Source organism: Nothobranchius furzeri, chromosome 10 (assembly GCF_043380555.1).
Source record: "Nothobranchius furzeri strain GRZ-AD chromosome 10, NfurGRZ-RIMD1, whole genome shotgun sequence".
Lineage (NCBI taxonomy): Eukaryota > Metazoa > Chordata > Actinopteri > Cyprinodontiformes > Nothobranchiidae > Nothobranchius > Nothobranchius furzeri.
In genome coordinates, this window is record NC_091750.1 from 70,372,747 (window position 1) to 70,390,824 (window position 18,078).

At 40.6% G+C, this 18,078-nt stretch overlaps 1 protein-coding gene and 2 non-coding genes across 3 annotated transcripts; 2 read left to right on the forward strand and 1 right to left on the reverse strand.

Moving 5' to 3' along the window:
* The first annotated feature begins 1,254 nt into the window (after positions 1 to 1,254).
* ncf1 (neutrophil cytosolic factor 1) lies at positions 1,255 to 10,382 on the forward strand. Its single transcript, XM_015957536.3, has 11 exons — positions 1,255 to 1,383; positions 1,467 to 1,547; positions 1,630 to 1,705; positions 3,479 to 3,644; positions 3,727 to 3,785; positions 4,274 to 4,396; positions 4,486 to 4,593; positions 4,734 to 4,851; positions 6,161 to 6,268; positions 9,321 to 9,490; positions 9,570 to 10,382. Exons 1-11 carry the CDS (start codon positions 1,312 to 1,314, stop codon positions 9,731 to 9,733), a joined length of 1,245 nt encoding a protein of 414 aa, XP_015813022.1. The 5' UTR covers positions 1,255 to 1,311; the 3' UTR covers positions 9,734 to 10,382.
* Positions 10,383 to 10,477: 95 nt separating this feature from the next.
* Positions 10,478 to 10,549, reverse strand: trnaw-cca (transfer RNA tryptophan (anticodon CCA)). The gene has a single exon. It is a non-coding gene; the product is annotated as a tRNA-Trp (tRNA).
* A 417-nt stretch (positions 10,550 to 10,966) lies between these two features.
* Positions 10,967 to 11,038, forward strand: trnae-cuc (transfer RNA glutamic acid (anticodon CUC)). Its single transcript has one exon. It is a non-coding gene; the product is annotated as a tRNA-Glu (tRNA).
* The last annotated feature ends 7,040 nt before the right edge of the window (positions 11,039 to 18,078 follow it).

The following is an 18,078-nucleotide window of genomic DNA, read 5'->3' on the forward strand; positions in this document are numbered from 1 at the left end:
ATACATCTGAGATAAAAAATAAAAACGATTAACGATAACATCACTCACACACACACACACATATTCTCACACACACACGCAAGCATTCACACACACACACACAGACACACACACACATTCACACATTCACACACACACACACACACACACACACATATTCACATACACACACACACACACACACTCACACACACACACACACACACACACACATTCACACACACACACACACATACAAAAAAACTAAAACTTGATAAATGACCCGCACTTGTATAGCGTCATTCAGAGCCAGAGGACTCCAAATCGCTTTACACCAGGGGTGGATTTAGGACTGAAAAACATCCGGGGCTTAACACACACACGCGCACACACACACACACACACACACACACACACACACACACGTGACACGCACTAGTCAACATCATATATATTTGTCTTGTACCACATAATTTTTCATCTGAAGCAACATATTAAGCATTTTCAGGGCAGAGTATTGTTCCTGTTAGTGTTTAGTGTGAGATGATAGTAAATATTCCCTTTCTTTCTCCAACTTTACCTGATAGTAAGCTAACTTTAGGCAAACCAGCAGCACAACAAATATTTTCAAATAAGACTCACAAACCTGAGTCAGCACCAGTCTCATCAAAGCTGGGGTTCTGTTGCGGTACTTTTTGTCTAAAAAAACGTCCTTATGTCCATCTTCACTCATGCGTTTCAGGCAGAGACTGCAGAAGAAGCCGGCTGCTGAAGGGCTTCTTCTTCAGTGGTGGAGGCTCAGGCAGGCTGTATACAAACTACTGCCAGCTGCTCCCTCTCTGTTGGACTTTGGTACTGCATGTTACTTCCGCGATTTAGATCCGGGGCTTTCCATGAAACATCCGGGGCTTCAGCCCAAGTAGCCGGGCCTAACGCCGCCCCTGCTTTACACTACAGTTTATCATTCATCCATTCACACACACACATTCACATGGTGGTGGTGAGCTAGCTGCCCTGGGGCGCACTGACAAAACACACATATAAGCATGAACACACCAAAAACACAAAAATAATGAGTGTACCACAGTAATCAGTCGGAACCAGAAGCCAAAGAGAAAAAGCGAACCTCCAGATCAACCCTTTCATTTCCAGTTACGAGGTGAAAGCACTGGTTTGTGATTCCTTCCTGTTTTGCCTCAGTGGTGAAGTTCTGCTCAGCCCAAAGTGTTGCAAAGAGGAAGTGATGACGAGCTGCACGCAGACTACAAAAGCACAGAATGGGCCGTCTTTAACCACAGCTGGACTCAGACGCTCTGTTGCATCTTCAGCATCATGGAGGAGATCTACGTCAGACACGTGGAGCTGCTGGGCTTTGAGAAACGCTTCTTCCCTAGTCAGCATTACGTAAGACTCTAACATCTAAACATTTAGAGACGCAACTAGTAATATTAATTGGGTTTAATGGTGTTTTTGTTGTGTTTGTGCAGGTGTACATGCTGATGGTGAAATGGAGCGACCTTGGAGAGAAGCTGATCTACAGGACGTACCCTGAAATCCACACCTTCCATGTTGGTTCTCGTTTAAAGCTCCGATGAAACACATTCAGACTTTCAGCCTAAAACTTAAAGTGTTTCACGTTTTGTTTCTCAGAAATCTCTGAAGGAGATGTTTCCCATAGAGGCTGGAGAGATAGACCGTAAGGACAGGACAATCCCTTCATTACCAGGTAAATAAGACTCTCTGAACTTATTATGCGCTCTGATCTTCAGTCAGGAAACACCTGGGGTTAGCAAACACTTCTAACAGCCACTTCTCTTTTTTCTTTAAAGCACAACCAGAATCAGTTAGAGGTGCACAGGAAGGATAAATGATGCGGAACGCAGCTTAAACAAAACTTCTCTCAGTCAGTACTAACCACTAATCACAGTTTCTGGCTGCTGCAGAGCGATCCCAGGCTTTTTAGGATGAATGTAAAGATTTCAAAAGGTTTAAAATTAAATTAGGAACGTCAGTAAGTACGTGTTTGGCTCCAGAATCAGAACTGGTCACTTTAAACCTCAGGTGGAAATGACGCTCATGTCACCTAAACGCAGACTTCTCTGAGGGTAAGCCCTGCTACTTGACAGGAAATCGGGGATATTTTAAGGCATTTAGAAAACATGGTTTACCACCAGCAGTTGCAGTCCAGTCCTAGCTTAAAATAACCATCCAGGCCAGTGTCAGAAGGCAACTCAGACTCCCTTACAGGACTTATGGCCTGTATTTGATATAGTGCCTTCTAGAGTCCTGGAACCCCCCAAGGCACTTTACAACACAATCAGTCATTCACCCATTCACACACACATTCACACGCCAGTGGGGATGAGCTACGATGTAGCCACAGCTGCCCTGGGGCGCACTGACAGAGGCGAGGCTGCCGAGCACTGGCGCCACCGGTCCCTCCGACCACCACCAGCAGGCAACGTGGGCTAAGTGTCTTGCCCACGGACACAACGACAGCGACAAACTGAGCGGGGCTTGAACCTGCAACCTTCCGATTATGGGGCGAGCACATAACTCCTGTGCCACCGTCGCCCCAAAATAAAAGCTTTGTTGGGACAGCAGTGTGATTGTGTTAAACCTCCCTGAACTCTGGGTGGATTTAATGAACCTCTTAGAGAAATATCACCAGATGCACATTTACCATAGCCTGGCCATGACCCATAGACAGAGCTCAGTACTGGGGCGGGATCTGCGGTTGTCTTTCAAACTCTCTCCTCATGCTTTTGGACAACAAACAACATGATGTACTCATCGCTACAGATGCCAGTCAATGAGGCAGTCCGACATCCACTGTTGTAGAAGAAGCAAATAAAGGACTTAAGTGCCTCTATCTGCTCTTCACTCAGAGGGTGGTTGCAGTCCAAAGTTGGTGTTGAAGCTGTTTCAAACAAGCCGCCCCCATCTTTGTTTTTTCGCTCAGTCTCAGTAACATCCTGCCCACCAAACCGATAGAGGGCTGTGATTGGCCCATCAAACCGATAGAGGGCTGTGATTTGCCCACCAAACCGATAGAGGGCTGTGATTGGCCCATCAAATCGATAGAGGGCTGTGATTGGCCCACCAAACCGATGGAAGGCTCTCTGATTGGCCCACCAAACCGATGGAAGGATGTGAGGCATTTCCACAGTTTCACTTTTTAGCAGCATCTTGTCGTTAAAGTAAGAAACGTGCAAATTTTTCATTGCTGCTTCTTCTGTTCCTGTTCCAAGTTCCCCCAGCCACTTAGATGAAAACAGAACTGCAACATTACACACTGCCTTTGAGAAATGCTCGTTGCAAAACACCTGGCTAGTTGCAGAACGGAAAAGAAGAAGCTGACAAAATATGATGCAACTGCTGCATCTGCATCAGCTGGTCTCTGCTGTATTTTGTAAAAAGGTCATTTTTTAAATGCTGTTCAAATCTTTTGGCGATAGCATTTGTTGTTCTGATGAGCAGCTTTCATTTGTGACTTTAGCTCCACGGTGGGTGGACAGCCAGAAATCCAGAGAGGACAGGAAGACAACGTTGGCCGAATATTGCCAATCACTTGTCAACTTGCCGGCTCACATCTCCCGCTGCAAACACCTTTCCAACTTCTTTAAAGTCCGACCCGAAGACGAGAACCCTCCAGCACCAAACACGTCAGCGTCAATCATGCACGTCTGATCTGTAACCTGCAGGTTTCCTGGTAAAACGACTTATAACTGAACGTTTTACCTACAGATTAAAAAGGAACGAGACGCCTGTGGAGTCTAGGGAACTCACCAGAGGAATTGCATCTGGTAGGAATCCTTTAACATCTCCAAAAAGCTTCCATGAATCCGTGAATTGTTTTCATTTTTTTATGGATCTGAACTTTGTGTGTTTGAATTTTTTCAGAACAAATGGATCCTATCCTAAATGACTTTCAGCTGTTAGTGATTTAAGGGGAGTTATGAGTTTGTATGACAGGGCTGTCCTTTTCAAGATGCCAAAACTGTCAGTAGTCCATGTGGGCCACAAAAAAAAAAAAAAAAAAGATAAATATGCGAAGAATTTTCTTTGGTGAATTTTGGTGAACTCCTCCAAATAGGTACAAAAAAGGCAAATTGGTAAAAAAAAAAAAACATTGAGCTAAAGATTTTTAAAAGTGCTGATTTACATCAGCAGCTCGCTGGGGAGACAAAATTCATCATTGTGGAAAATGCAAGTCATCCCTCTGAGAGGAGCACTTTGGACACAATGAGAGATTAAATCACTTCCTTCTGATGTTTTTCATGTTGCCTTGCAGAGATTTCCGGACCCATCATCCTGGACACCTACCGGGTCGTTGCTGACTTTGAAAAGACGACCAAATATGAGATCGCTCTGCACATCGGAGACTTTGTGGAAATTGTGGAGAAAAATGAGAACGGTGAGAAAAAATATCAAAAGCATAAGATCATGAAGTTTACAGTTGTTCCTTTAGCGCCCCCTAACAACCCAAACATCTCGTGTGTTCAGGTTGGTGGTTCTGCCAGTGTGAGTCCAAACGAGGATGGGTTCCTGCCACCTACCTGGAGCCTCTGGATGGACCGGAGGAGACAGAGGAGCCTGAACCCAACTACGAAGGTAAGACTTGCTGTGTGTGTGTGTGTGTGTGTGTGTGTGTGTGTGTGTGTGTGTGTGTGTGTGTGTGTGTGTGTGTGTGTGTGTGTGTGTGTGTGTGTGTGTGTGTGTGTGTGTGGTAACAGTACCGTGTGTCCCTGCAGGAGAGCTGTACGTCACCAATCAGGCGTACAAGGCCGAGGAGGAGGACGAGATCTCTCTGAGTTTCGGAGAAACTGTTGAGGTGATCCACAAGCTGCTGGACGGCTGGTGGGTTGTCAGGTAAAGAAAGAGGAGCACAAACACGGTTTCATAAAAAAAATGCTAATATATCCGTCCAAGTAGTACGGAAGAGGATTAGGGCCATTTATAAGAAGAAAAAAAAATTAAGAGAGAATTCTGACTTTAATCTCAGAAATCTGATTTATTTCCCTGAGAAATCAGAATTTTTCTTTCTCAGAAATCTGGCTTTAATCTAACAATTCTGAACATTTTTTCTCAGAAATCTGATATTTTTTCTCAGAATTCTGATAATTTTCCTCAGAATTCTGATATTTTTTCTCAGAAGTCTGACTTTATTCTCAGAATTCTGAAATATTTTCTCAGAATTCAGTTTTTTTCTCAGAATTCTGATATTTTTTTCTCAGAAATCTGATATTTTTTCTCAGAATTCTGACTTTTTTCTCAGAATTCTGAATGAAATTTTCTCAGAATTCTGACTTTTTTCTGAGAATTCTGATATTTTTTCTCAGAATTCTGAAATATTTTCTCAGAGTTCTGACTTTAATCTCAGAATTCTGACTTTTTTTCTCAGAATTATGACTTTAATGTCAGAAATCAGATTTTTTTCTCCGAATTCTGAAATATTTTCTCAGAATTCAGATATTTTTTTCTCAGAATTAAGAAATTTTTCTCAGAATTCTGACTTTAATCTCAGAAACCTGATTTTTGCTCTCAGAATTCTGACTTTTTTTCTCAGAATTTTGAATTTATTTTTCTCAGACTTATGACTGTGATCTCCGAATTCCGATTAATTATTCTCAGAATTCTGACTTTAATCTCAGAATTCTGAAATATTTTCTCAGAATTCAGATATTTTTTTCTCAGAATTCTGACTTGAATCTCAGAATTATTAAAGTCATCATTCTTTATTTTCTTTCTTTTTTTTTCTTTTTTTGTTTCAGTGACCCTAATCCTCATCTGTAACGAGGACTGTAAAAGTTCCTGGTTTACCTGTTGTGCAATTTCCTTTCTTCAGAGTATTTGAAGTTCTAGGAGAGATAAATGTTTTAACTTTGTCTGATTTTTGAGAGGTTTCAGTCCAGTTGATGTATCTACTATGCTATTACTATTACTATTCATGACTATTACTGCATGTCATTTGTAAGTTGTAGTTTAGCTCCTGTGGTCCAAACCAGCTCATTAAGAATCTGTTTTGTAGTTTTAGTTTTCATGTGGTTTATTTAATCCTGCATGAGTACTTTCTAAAATGTGAACAATTAGGTGCTAAAAACACATAAAACATTTAAGATTGTTATTACTGTAAAGACCAGAATAATACCATTTACTGATGCATTTCTTTTTTAATCAGAAAAAGAGATGAAACGGGTCATTTCCCCTCCATGTACCTGCAGAAGGCCGACGGCCAAAACGAGTCTCTGAGAACGAACCCGCGGGCACAGAAACCTCCACCACGCAGGTACGGGAGCCACGGGGTTTGTTTATTTAAACCTGGACTAAATATGCTTCTAAACTGAAACAGTTTTCACTGTGGTGACTTTACACAAGCCACTGTGCACGTAGCTCCTGTGTTGCCACTCGTTCTTTTTTTCTTGTGTGACGTTGAATTAAAGGGAAGTTTTTTAATTGCCTGACACTTTCTAACCACAGATGATGATTTTAATTTCCCTTTGCAGAAGTTACTCTAGTATCCTGGTCTTTGTAATAATATCAGTTTAGAAAAAAGTTGGTATGAAATGCATAGAATAAAAGTCACACTTCATTCAGCATGGCATTTGATTGACATCTGATTTTAGCCAAACATGGATTTTTCAATGCTGAAAATGCCATATCCAAGGGCGCCCCCAAGGGGTGGCCAGGGGTGGCCATGGCCACCCCTAGAAAATTGATGCCCCCCCCCCCAGAAAAAGCCAGCGTTAATAAATCATATTAATGTTCAGTCAAACCATAAATTGATCTTGTTTATTCAAGACATAATTGTAAAACAAAGAAACAATAATACGATTATTGAGTAAAGATATAATCTTTTTCTGCTGCTCACCATTTTTAAAAAGTTTTTATCGCCATAGTTATTTGTAAACACAGCAACAGGTGAATTAAACAAAAATATATATGTTTAAATTTGGAATAACCTTTTAAATAACTGAAATGTATTTTTCTGAAATGTTTAGTTCATTAAATGTAAGTGAAATGTTTTGGAGATATATATATATATATATATATATATATATATATATATATATATATATATATATATTGGGGCTGCACGATATTAGGAAAACCTGCGATATTCGATAACAGTGCTTAATATTGCGATATCAATATTACTCACGATAAATGAACAAATACTAAAGTATGCAGTGTTGATGTCGTCTGGCATGTGACGTCTGCTCTGGGTTCAAAGCAAACAAAAACTAATGCATGAATTCCATTACAACATAACATTTATATTGCAAAAATATGCAGCTGCACCTGCTACTGTATTAGCAGCAAAACAACAAACTGCATACATGCAGTTTCTCAGTGACTTTAAAACATCACCACCACCATAAAACATTTTCTGATGCTCCAAATACAGAAAAATATCCCTTACCAGGGTTTTTAGAATAAATAAAAAAATCAGACAATAAGTTTAAATGTTAAATAATAGTTAACATCACTTAAATGCAACAGTAAATTCTCTCATTGCTACTGAACATTTTCTCCACTTATGTGGTTATGATATAAGGCTGTTGCTGTAATTGGGAAGTGAACTGTGCTGGGCCAAACTAGGAGAATATTAAGATTTTCTGAGGGAAAGAGAAAAACAATTGTCTACCTTTCAGAAGAGGAACTGGCAAAAAACTACATGGAAAATATGTGAAAACATTTGGTTTTAACCCCAAATTGAACAAGTTTACCTAGATCTTAAAAAGCAGCTCAGATGATGAAACTGCAACTGATTCTGATAACAAGCTAACAAATTGAACTAGCTCCTCTTAAGATAACTGGCTAGCAGAGCTTCTGACTGACAGTTTATGTGCGCAGCAAATCAACTATCCTGATTAACAAGGTTATAAAAGCTCATAAATGAAAAATCACTTTGATGTGTGGGGGAACTTTTCCAGGCCCTCTTTAGCAGGGTGGGACAGGGAGGAGAGTGCTGTAGCCTTTTAGCTGGAAGCTAACCGGAGCCTGGGGCTAACACTAGCGACATGAAGGTGGGTTGGTTCACCGGCACGTGTCGGAGTCAGCCCGGTAAAAATGATGAACGACACCAAGCGGAGTTACGTTCACGTTTGAAAGCAGCGCTGAATCCAGAAACAAGGAAACAGCGCCGCATACTCTGTTTGGGTGTTGCTTTCCAAAAGAGTCTATGTAGGGGGCGGGCGTATTACGTGAACGGAACCATCTGATTGGCCGCATATCAGAAGGGCTACATTTGATTGGTCAAATAATACTTCTGAGTAAAAAACAGAGCTGGTTTACAATAAGTTGATGTATGACACAGATGGAAATGTTTGAACCAAACATTTATCTCCGTTTTTGACGTGCTTTGCAATGGGCCTATCGCACGTCCTGTTATCGCAATGACGATAATTTTTCAATATATTGTGCAGCCCTAATATATATATATATATATATATATATATATATATATATATATATATATATATATATATATATATATATATAATGAATAAAGAAGCAATGCAGTACATCGCCACAGGCTAAACTCTCCCAGAGTTACCACAAGGACCAATTTGGTGTGCCACCCTAAAATTTTCTTTGGTCCCATCTGGCCACCCCTATCAACATTTTTTGGAGGCGCCCCTGGCCATATCCAGTCCTATGCTGCCCTCTAGTATCCCTCCACGGGCCTCAGATCCTTCAGTTTCTCTGCTCCTCACCTTGGGAATTCTCTGCTACAAGCCATCTGGAACGCTGACTCCCTCACCACTTTCAAATCTAAACTCACCTTTTCAAGGCTGCATAGAGAAAGTGCTGTTGTTTTTGTTATGTGACTTTGTTCTGTATTCCCTAGGGGTTTTCATGAGTGATTTGTTTTAGCTTGCTTTTCACTTGATTTCTATTATTTGTTGTACAACGACCTTGAGCTCCTTGAAAGGTGCTTTAAATAAAATGTATTATTAAAATGATTATTATTATGATATTATAGTGTTACATAATAAAACAAACATCACACAAGAAGATGCAACCTGCTGAAATGTCAACAGTTTCAACTGGACATGTGTTCCCTGCAGAAAGAAACAGTATGGACCATAGCTGGTTACCTGCATATGTTTAGATTTGGTGCTGGTTTAGCTGGTCCAGCATGGGATGCTAGTTATTGGATGGTGGACTGGCATCCCATCCTGGACCAGCACACCAGCTTAACCAGCACCAAAACACAACATATGCTGGTAACGCCGATCATGTTGTATTTTTTAGCAGGGTTTACTCTGGTATAAAATGTTGTAACATTTTCCAAAACTTCCCTCTCCTGACTTCCTCTCCTCCATCTGTCTCAGGTCCACCATCAGAAATGCCAAAAGTATCCACAATAAATCTCGTAAGCGTCTCAGCCAGGAAGCCTACCGCAAGAACAGCCGCCGGTATCTGCAGGAACGAGGAAACCGGTTTCCAGACAAGAACTCCAAAACCTCTGCAAAGTCTCCACTTCAGGAAATGAAGAATCAGAGTATTTAAGACTCAATTTGGAGTGTTGGATGTTAACTATGAAGGGCACAATGTGAATTCTGTTTATTTGTCTTGGGCAGATAACATTCCTGAACAGTCTACATCCAGCTCTGAGAGTGAGCTGAAGAAGGAGGCTCCAGTCATCCCCCCGAGGCCCAGTCCTGAACTCATCCTGGAGCGCTGCACCGACAACACCCGCAAGAAAATGAGCATCCACAAGTCACGCTCCGGCTCATCCAGCTAGAACCGTCCAGAAGTCCTGTTCAGTGTTAAACGTTTGGTGACTTGTGCTCATCTGTGACTCTTCTGTCTTGTTATTCTTCAAACTAAGCAGCCATATAGCGACCAGCTTTTTCCAGCAACTCAGACTTCTGATGACTATGTTAAGCCTACGTTATGATAAACCTGTATCTTTATCTTTTACAGTAAAACATGGTTTTAACTCAATTTGAGGCATCAGAAAAGACTATCAAAATAAAGCAAGAAAATCAAAAAGTGAGTTGAATAAATAGAGTTAAATACTTAAAATAATTCACATCCTGACTAGATGACTCAGTCCTATTTTTATTTGTGACACAAGAAGAAAGCTATTTGATAGTGGGTGTATCTCTTCAACACGTAAGCCATGTTTTTATTTATTTGCTTATGGGAAAAATAAAACGGAATTTCATGAGCATTATGCTTCAGGATGTTGTGACACATTAATTAAATTAAGGGTGAGTCGTTATGAAAATGATTACATGTTTTTAAGAACCAATTTCATCATCTTTCGACTAATAAGTGTAAAACAAAGTAAAATTCTATATGTAATGTTGGTCAGGCTGTACTGTGGAGACAAATTTCTGTGCTTCAGGAAGCTGAGGAGTTGGCAATAAAGTTGATCCTAATTCTGATTCTGAATCATTTAGTGATGGGTTAGGGTTAGGGTTACGTAATGTGATCAAGCAACATAAATAAAGTTCGAATTCGATAAGTAAAAGAAAACACATGACCCCGACGTGATTCGAACACGCAACCTTCTGATCTGGAGTCAGACGCGCTACCGTTGCGCCACGAGGTCGAATTGCGACGAAATCTCATTCAAATATATTCATAAAGAAGTCCCAGTGTTTTCCTTTTTAGGATATAGAGCTCAGTGTTGCATATATTCTGGCCGTAACTGATAAAGCAACACCTTGTAGGGTGCTAGCTATGTTTAGTTTTGCTATCTAGCACTGAGAGCAAGCTGAATGAACCAGCTACCTTCGGTACTGTCGGGACCACTGAAGAAAAAGTATCATGTTAGACTAGTGTTAGTAAATGAGACAGTTGTGTAACTACTAGAAGTATTAGCACGCGGCACGTTAGTGACACTTGACCATCACCGACTGACTGGTGGAGGTAAAGTTCAATCAGACATGTACAGATAAGTAGTTTCCTTGACCACAAATTAGATATGTATATTAAAATAGGTTATGACTACAATATCAGTACGACTTCCCTGGTGGTCTAGTGGTTAGGATTCGGCGCTCTCACCGCCGCGGCCCGGGTTCGATTCCCGGTCAGGGAATTGAGTTTTGATTATCACAATCGACAAACATATTTATAAGTACAATGGGTTTACATAGGCTCCAATAACACGTTTTTGCAAAGAACAGTTAAGTACAGTTTGCTACAGCTTGTAGCACGGGGCGGGGAGTGGGCCTGGGCACAACAATACCATATATGGAAACAGGGCCAGCAGTAGGTTGTCCAGTAGGAAGGTTGCAGGTTTGTTCCCGGCTCCGGACAGAGAACTCTGCTGTTGTGTCCTTGGGCAAGACACTTAACCCACCTTGCCTGCTGGTGGTGGTCGGAGGGTCCGGTGGCGCCTGTGCTCTGCAGCCTCGCCTCTCATCCCCACCAGTGTATGAATGTGTGTGTGAATGGATGAATGATACACTGTAGTGTAAAGTGCCTTGGAGTCCTTAAGGCGCTATACAAGTGCGGGTCATTTATCATTTAACAATACCATATATAGAAACGTTGCCATTGCTTTCCGGAACTGAAGGAGGCGCTAATGTTGAAAAAATGTTGGAAAAATCTTTATTCAAACTGTTCATGAAACAATATAATTCTCGGTAAACTATCGTAATTTCTATATTTCTGATTCATTAATAGTTAGAGTTTATTACAATATTTTTCGTACGTCGTTGTACTAAACATGACACAGTCAAAAATCTATGAAAACTAACTAACTTTTAATAATCTTCATCAAAGAATGACTGTGATTCTTCACACTTTTCACATCACTTTAATTTTTTTGAATTGGTGTGGTATTTTTGAAACGCCAATGTCATTCGAAATCTCATAAGGATGATTTTTACAAATGGCCTATTTTTATACTATTTGTAGGAAACCTTAACCATTTGAGTTTGATGAGATGATTCATATATTCAAAACTGATATTTAAACCTAATTCCTCCAAAGATGTAACATCAGCTCTCCTAAGTGTGTCTCCAAATGAAATGAGTTGTCCTGATTTAATTTTTTTGTTATTTTATCATGTAGCCTAATGACAAGATTGGGTAAATGCGTGGAGAAAACTTTCAATTTTAGCAAAAAGAATAACTTCCAAAAGGATGGCTCTGTTGAACAGCTGCTGAGAACGACTTTTATGGATATTAGTTTCATATCAATATAATTTCTAAAAACATGTGAAACTCCAAAAATTAGAATGTTGCACATTATTTTAGTAAAAGCAAAACCGATTGCAAAGTACTTATGTCTGACAATTTATTTAAAAGCAGTGTTGGATTTTTTTAATGTAATATTCTAATTGTCTGAATTTTTGAATGCAGGGTTTTCATCATGTAAGCCATAATTATCACAATTATAACAAATAAAGGCTGAAATATCTGGCTTTGCATGGAATGAGTCTTATGATTGAAATAAATCAACTTTTTCACTATATTCTCATGTTTTGAGTTTTATCTGTAATTTGATTTTTTATTAAGTTCATTCGAGTCATTTTTATATAAACTGCAACCAATTTTTCAAGAAACTTTATTCTCAAACAGAAGAACAACAGGATATTGTTTAAAAAAAATCAAAACAGCCGTTTTTTTCAACATTACAAAAAAAACACATTTGAGTGCACTTGCTGCAATGTGAAATGTTTCACTGGACTATTTGGCAATGTTTGAACATTTGAACATGCTCAGTGCTGACAGCCAGGGAAGTGTCCAGGTATCTATCCGTGAAGCCCACACAGTCTTTGTATAGACCGTGCTCAGACTTGAAGGTTGCAGAAAACCTGCTCCAGTGAATCTCACCTATTAAGAAAATGATAATTAAGCCAATTAATTTACATCAATGGTCATTTATTACCATCCAGCCAGGCAAAGTGGGCCTTCTTCCTAAAAACAGGATCTGAAACAATGGTTTTGAAGTGTTTGCAGGTCAGTGCCAATGACAGGTAAGCTGCATCTCCTTCTGTTAGGATCACCTCCAGGATCACCTCCAAGCACAAGACAGGGTGTCTATGGAAACAACACACATGTGCACCGTGAGACTGTCATAAAATTACAAGACAACATGAATATGTCATGTTACGAGGTTTGTAGGACCCAAAATGCAGTACCCAGGATGACACGAGGCAGGAGATGATGTAAAATAAAATCCTTTATTTTTGAAAGATGAAAAGAAGAATAAATCCAGGGCAGGGAGCCAAAGTCCAATAATGTCCAAAATCCAAAATAAACTAGCGATCCAACTGAGACACGGGAAGCACTAGAGACTAGGAACGAGAGACTGACAGAATTACCACAATGGACCGACACAAGACAGAGACAAGACAGGGCTTAAATACACAGGGAGGAGTAATTAGGGAAAATGGCAGCAGGTGTGTGGAGTGAGGGCTGGAGGGAAGACAGGTGAATATAATAATCTAACTGGGAAAACAGAAGCAGAGGAGGGCAAATACCACATGCACACACACACACACACACACACACACACACACACACACACACACACACACACACACACACACACACACACACACACACACACACACACACACATACACTCTCTCTCTCACACACACACACACACACACACACACACACACACACACACACACACATACACACACACACACACTGAGCTGGGGACAAAGAGGCTGGAGCTGACCTGGGAGGACACACACACACACACACACACTCATACACTCACACACACATACACTGAGCTGGGGACAAAGAGGCTGGAGCTGACCTGGGAGGAATGATTTAAAAGGGCAACAACATAACACACTTAACTGAGACGCAGACAAAAGACACATGAGGGCGCTATGAGACACAGAAGGGAATCTAGAGAGGGATGGAGAAACATCAAGAGACACATGAAGGAAGGGGCAGACGCAGACCATGACAGAATATGAGTGAGACTTGCCTGTAAAATTGGCAGTGTCCTTTGTATCTGTATCTGCAAGACCATAAAACAACAAGTAACAACAAATTTCTCAGTATTTTTCCTGACATAATTACAAACATAATACAAAATGCTGTTCTAAATAAGTATTATTTCCAGGTAAAGAAACATTTAGGTGGTTTCTGTTTTATTCAGTTTAACTTTAAACGAGACCAATAATGCTGTTTATGATCAATCTAAAACGCTGTTTTGAGCCTCTAAAAGGCATAAGAAATTTTCTTTTGGCTTTCATCTGTTCCAGGAGCCCTGATACAGACCATTCTAAACCCCCTTATTCAGATTCTTGGTCTCCTGAAAAGTAAACATAAATGACAATTCTTAATTATGCATGCTGTGAATTAGGAGACTAACCTCAGGATCTTCCTCTGTGGTTTTGGCATATGTGCAGTCTTCGACACACTGAGACTGGCAAACTATAAATGACTATTTAAAGACTGAGTCAGTTCCAAACATCACTATTGCATTTACAAAACACAAACTTAGTGCAAAAACACTGAAAACACTTATAGTAACAAGGTGATCACAAACTACCTGAACAGTTCCACAGTCAGCCCTCTCTGCTGCTATACCCTCTACTCTTCTCCGCTTTCTCTCTCTTTGTAGTTCGTCTCTGGATCTCTAAACATGACAAAATAAAAGTCTTTAAACAAAGTAGCCATTGGTGTAATACGATGTAGTAAAGAGCATAGCGAATTATTGTCCTTACTTCACAGGGAAGTTTCTTAAAAGAACTACACACCACCATCTCCTTATCTTCATCATGTCCATCTGTAGGATATGAAAACGTTCAATTTAGTGAAGCAGTCCACCACCAAGCATTTACTCTCATCAGTGACCTTACGTCACTGAAATCAAAAGATGCTCCCATCACAAAGTAGAATGCATACTATTGAGAAAAATGAAATGATTATAAAACCCAGAAAACAATATGATGATGATAATGAGTGGAAGCGACTGTGTTACCATCACTGCAAACATTCCACAGTTGTTGGACAATCCTTGTTTTGGCAATCCCTATGATATAAAATATGTGTTAAATCAGTAAATGTTACTTGGCAATAACTACATCTGACAAGGAGACGCCCAGAACTGTTCAATGACGTATTTTCTAAATGTCCCTACCATTACCGACTACACCAAGGTGGCGTTAGCTGAAAACAAGCAGGGCAGTGCGTCAGAACCACGTGTCCATCAATAACATCTCACCTTTATGTCATTTGCAACATATTCTTTCCAGGGTCCAGGCCACAGATGATGAGAGATGGCTCTGTTGAGGGAATGCATAATGCAAAGTTTGTTATGTACCAATAATTAAAGAGCAAGTAACGTCTAAATTAACTTTTTTTTGCTGATGAACTGTATAAATGAGTGTCTAATAGTGTTTTAAATGTGTGTATTCATTATTTTAGCATTTTGGTGCATTTTCTTTAAAAATTAAAAATTCTGCCTAAATACCACAGTATAGCGCCACCTTCAGCTTAAAACATAGAGTTTGAGTCATTTTGAATACACTTTAGCCAATGGCTAAAGAGAAAGATACTACGTAAACCAGTAGAGTACTACATAGCAGCTCTGTGTCAAAGTTAAAAAGCATCGAGAGTCTCGGCCACGCCTTGTGGCGAGTTGGGAGTTGGATTTGCAAGCGAGTGTAGGACGGTTTGCGGTAGTTCAGCATTAGCATATAGCATTAGCAAATCCTAATCTTTAGCATAGCTTTTAGGGTTATACATACTTATTTAGTGTTAGCTTGGCTGTTGGATATTGTAGTTTAGTTAGTGTTTGGCTGTTAGTGTAATTAGGAAAGTAGTTCGGGTTAAGTGTTCCATATCGTGTTAGTATGGTGAGAAGGTGTAGTGTAGTGTGTTCGGTGGCTCTGTGGGGTTGCACTCCTTTCCACTGGACTTCGAAATTAGGTGCCAGTGATTGCATCTGGTTATGACAGCATGAGGATGTCCTCACACACCTGTAACCTATCAGCTCATCTGGCAGAATAGAGAGAGAAGAGACAACACCACATCTCCTGTTCCTGGAAAGCCTTCAGCCATCCTTCGATGACTGAGAACCTCCATCAGCTCTGTCTCCTGTCTGCCCACAATTATTATAATAAATATTGTGTTTGACAAGTTTTTTGTGCTGCCAAATATCTCATTTTGATTCCAGTTTTGATATTTTAATGGATATTTATAAATTACATTAATTGAATTACTACATTGTTGCATGTTTAACTAGCTCAATTGTGATGAATTAAACTAGCACATCATTGTTAAAAGCTCGTTTTAGTTTCAAGCATGTTTAAGTATTTATGGACATGAACAAAAACAGGAAATATATAAATTAAGATTTATTTAATTAATATAACAAATAAGGAGGAAAGAGTCATTGAAAGGCACATTCTTCTGGAAGCTCCTGATCCTGATGACACCAGCAGAGGAGACCAGCTGCAGACACCAGAGGATCACCTATGACCAAGAGAGCAGCTGTTATCAGTAAATAAATAAATCAGGGCAGTTTTAGTGAGCTGAACACATTACAGAATAATTTTCTCATGGGGTATTTTCATAACTTTCTATGCAGCAGACTGTAACTTGAGCCCAGGGCTCCTGGAGAGTTGCTATCCAGCACGTTTCAGTGGTTTTCCTGCTTTAACAGGTTAGATTAGCTGTTAAGCAGCTCAGCTATTTGTTGCTGATTAAAACCAGGTGTGTTGAAGCAGATAAATCTCTAAAACATGCTGAATACTAGCTCTCTAGGGCCGTGGAGCCAAACCCTTCTGCTAATCTAATGCTATGGCTAATGGCTACTTACCATTCAGAGCTGGTTCTGTTGGGTCAGTTCCGGTAGTTTCAGGCTACTCACAAGCTCAAAACAATAAGGCTCAGGTCTGCTTGTCTCCTCCAAATAGACTTGGTTCCTTTCTTCTTGAGTGTCTGGGTAAGGAGGGGGAGAAACATCCTCCACTTCTAATGACTGCTCAGAGTGAAGGTAGCTAGCATTGTCTCGTTACCATCGACATAAATATACTGGACATCTCCTTTCCATAGGCTCCAATATCGCGTTTTTGAGGCCAAATGGGAGGTGGCCACCACCGCAATTTTGACCGTGTCACAGGTTCCGTCAAGCCCAGACAATTCCACAAAAGGGAAGAGAGGTGGAGCTGAGGGTGGGGCTGCAAGGCTGGGATCAACTGACAACACCCGGTCGAACTAGCTACAAACTAACCTGAAGCTAACCCAAAGCTAACGCAGAGGTGGGAGCTAAGCTAACGGAGGTAGCAACCTAGCTACAACCGGAGTTAACTGTGCACAACACCAGAGCTTCTGAGTCAGAGATACGCCAGGTTGACCGCTGGGTAAAATCGGGTGGAACACAGAGGTGTCCTGAAAGCTCCTCAAGCCGGCAGCCGCACAGCAGACAAGCGCCGCTGCGATCTGAGATGCGCAGAGCTGCCGCTGGGGAGAACCGGGTGGAAAGGTTTTCATCCCAGAGCTCCACAAGCTGGCAGCCCGCGCAGCAGACAGAAGCCGCGATCAGACAGAGATGCGCCAAGCTGCGGGGAGGGGAGAAACTGGTGGAAAACATAGGTCTCCCGAGAGCTCCACAAGCCGATAGTCGGAACCCAGCTCCACCAACATGTTATATTTCAACCCATTTTCTAAAGTGCAGCATTATGTTAAATGCACTGGGTTTTACCCTATTACATTTAAATTTCATGGTTAAACAGTACATGTTAAAATCTAAGCTCAGCTCGGCAGTGACCTAAAATACATAAATATAATTTTACTTACCGAACAAAATGAAGTGGAGACTCCTTGGACGCTCTATTAGTGCAATTAATGCCACAGCAAGTCATTTTGTCCAACAATTGCAGAAAAAATATCCAAAAAAGAATACACAAACACAGAGACTCAAAATGCCGGAGCAGTTTCCAAGCCAGGCCGAGGCTCTACTGAGGCCTTTCCCCGGAGCTAGCTCTGCGGTCACGTGGGTCTGATGCTTATTAATTGTACAGAATTTTAGGCTTTTAATACACTTAAAAAGAAGAGTGAGAAAAAAATCTACCCCCCTCAGAGTTGTCATGAGTGTAAACTAGATCATTTAATACCAAAAACATGTTTTGGTACCAGGCTGTAAACATGT

Coding starts and splice junctions, on each gene's coding strand:
- ncf1 (XM_015957536.3), top strand. CDS start 1,312: ATGGAGGAGATCTACGTCAGACACGTGGAGCTGCTGGGCTTTGAGAAA. Junction 3,786..4,273: donor CACCAGAGGAATTGCATCTG/GTAGGAATCCTT, acceptor GTTGCCTTGCAG/AGATTTCCGGACCCATCATC. Junction 4,852..6,160: donor GACGGCTGGTGGGTTGTCAG/GTAAAGAAAGAG, acceptor TTTTTTAATCAG/AAAAAGAGATGAAACGGGTC.